Source organism: Raphanus sativus, chromosome 7, assembly GCF_000801105.2.
Source record: "Raphanus sativus cultivar WK10039 chromosome 7, ASM80110v3, whole genome shotgun sequence".
Taxonomy (NCBI): domain Eukaryota; kingdom Viridiplantae; phylum Streptophyta; class Magnoliopsida; order Brassicales; family Brassicaceae; genus Raphanus; species Raphanus sativus.
Window position 1 is genome coordinate 10,534,138 of NC_079517.1, and position 1,699 is coordinate 10,535,836.

General features: G+C 40.4%; 1 protein-coding gene across 1 annotated transcript; it reads right to left on the minus strand.

The window, feature by feature from the left end:
* Positions 1 to 1,143, minus strand: LOC108815352 (uncharacterized). Its single transcript, XM_018587983.2, has 3 exons — positions 490 to 1,143; positions 323 to 403; positions 1 to 207 (listed from the first exon to the last, which is right to left on the minus strand). The coding sequence occupies exons 1-2, from the start codon at positions 1,030 to 1,032 to the stop codon at positions 350 to 352; spliced, it is 597 nt and encodes a 198-aa protein (XP_018443485.1). The 5' UTR covers positions 1,033 to 1,143; the 3' UTR covers positions 1 to 207; positions 323 to 349.
* Between the last annotated feature and the right edge of the window lie 556 nt (positions 1,144 to 1,699).

The following is a 1,699-nucleotide window of genomic DNA, read 5'->3' on the forward strand; positions in this document are numbered from 1 at the left end:
TTCTAACTACATCAGAACTTACATACTTCTCCCGTATCTTTGTGCAGATTATTTCAGCCAAAACCAAACTAAAGGAAATAAAAAAGCTAAAGAAACAAAATTGAGAAAAGCATCTTAGGCTTCAACTTTCTGATCACACTCCAACTAGACTCCACATGTTGGCAAAAAAAAAAAAAACTCAAGTAGAACCATCCATCGTCATCATCACTACAAGAAAACACGAAGTATCCAACGAAATTCCCGAGGGAAAAATCGTCAAAGATGATATGAAATAGGTCAAAAGAAAAAAAAATCAAATAACGGGATTGTGAAAGATGATAACCTTCCCATCTCAGCGGCATCAATAGACCTAGTAGATATCTTCAGTAACTTCTTCACTAAAATAAAAAGCTGGATGCAGAAACTGTAGCCATGCAAACAAGACCAAACTAAAAAAAAAAGCAGAATTCGAACAAAAGCATCAAAGAAGAAGAAGAGAGTTCGACATACATTGATCTTTTTCTGAACGGCTCTGGGACGTTTCTTGGGCCGTCGCGGTGGTAACTGACCCGTCATCTTCATCATATCATCTTCCACCTCTTTCTTCGACAGCGTCGAGATGAACCTGGACCTCATCAACGACGACGTATTCACTTTCTCCTCCACAAACCCTAATTCCATAGCCTCACACTCTCCTCTTCTCTTTCTAAAATTCCACCGCTTAACCTCCACTGTCGGAGAAACCTCCCTCTCCCTCTCCCTCGGCTGCTCTGATTCATCTCTCTCGTTCGTGTGATCATCTTCCTCGTAACCAAGCACATGTTCTCTAAAGATGGACTCCTTCACCGTTCTAATATCCAACATCATCCTCTCCCTAAACTCTTCGATCCCTTCCTCGTCGCCGGAGCCACCGTGAGGTTCGACCTTCACGCACCTCAGAGTTTGCTGAACCCCCCAATTCAAGTTAGGGAGCCTGAAATTGTGGAGAGCCTTCTTCTTCGTCGGTCTCTCATGTCCCGTTGCCGTGCTGTCTCCCTCACCAGGTAACACCATTGATCGTCTCTCTATATCTCTCTCTTGCTTTCGATGTTTTTTTTTGTTTTGGATGCTGCAAAGAGAGAACGGAGAAGGAAGTTTTTATAAATATACGAGTGATAAAGCGTATCAACCGTCCGATTGTTTGACACTTTCATTAGAACCGTAGATCTTATAATCTCACGGAGAAGGAAGGGTTTATCTTGGGCCTCACCGTTTACACTTAATTCTGGGTTTACTTGCATTATTACTGTGGTATTTTAATTTTTTATTAGGGTTTTTAAGGTTAACTAGATTCTGACCCGCCTTTAAAAGGGCGGGAATTTTTTTTGTTGTTTTTTCAATATAAAGATTGATAATTCTTCGTTTTAATTATATAAACTGTGACATGATCGAGTCTCAATTATGCGGGGTTGTTACAGTGTGTAAAGTATGACGAAATTTAAAATGCGTCACAACCATTTTATGTTTGTAAATAAATTAAATAATGGTTTTATCCAGTGTTTTGAAATCCGACCCGGACCCGCGGTTGAACCGGAAAACCCGGTGACCGAAAAAAAATTCGGGTTGGGTTTTGTAAAAAACCCAAAATTTTAAAACCCGCAAAAACCCGCTCAAACCAACTAAAACCCAAAACCCGGTACCGGTTGAACCACCGGTTGAACCAGTAGATAATTTTTTTTTA

Bases quoted from the DNA above. Each gene is read 5' to 3' on its own strand.
- LOC108815352 (XM_018587983.2), bottom strand. From the start codon at position 1,032: ATGGTGTTACCTGGTGAGGGAGACAGCACGGCAACGGGACATGAGAGA. The intron at 404-489 runs GTATGTCGAACT...GCATGGCTACAG, and splicing joins CCGTTCAGAAAAAGATCAAT to TTTCTGCATCCAGCTTTTTA.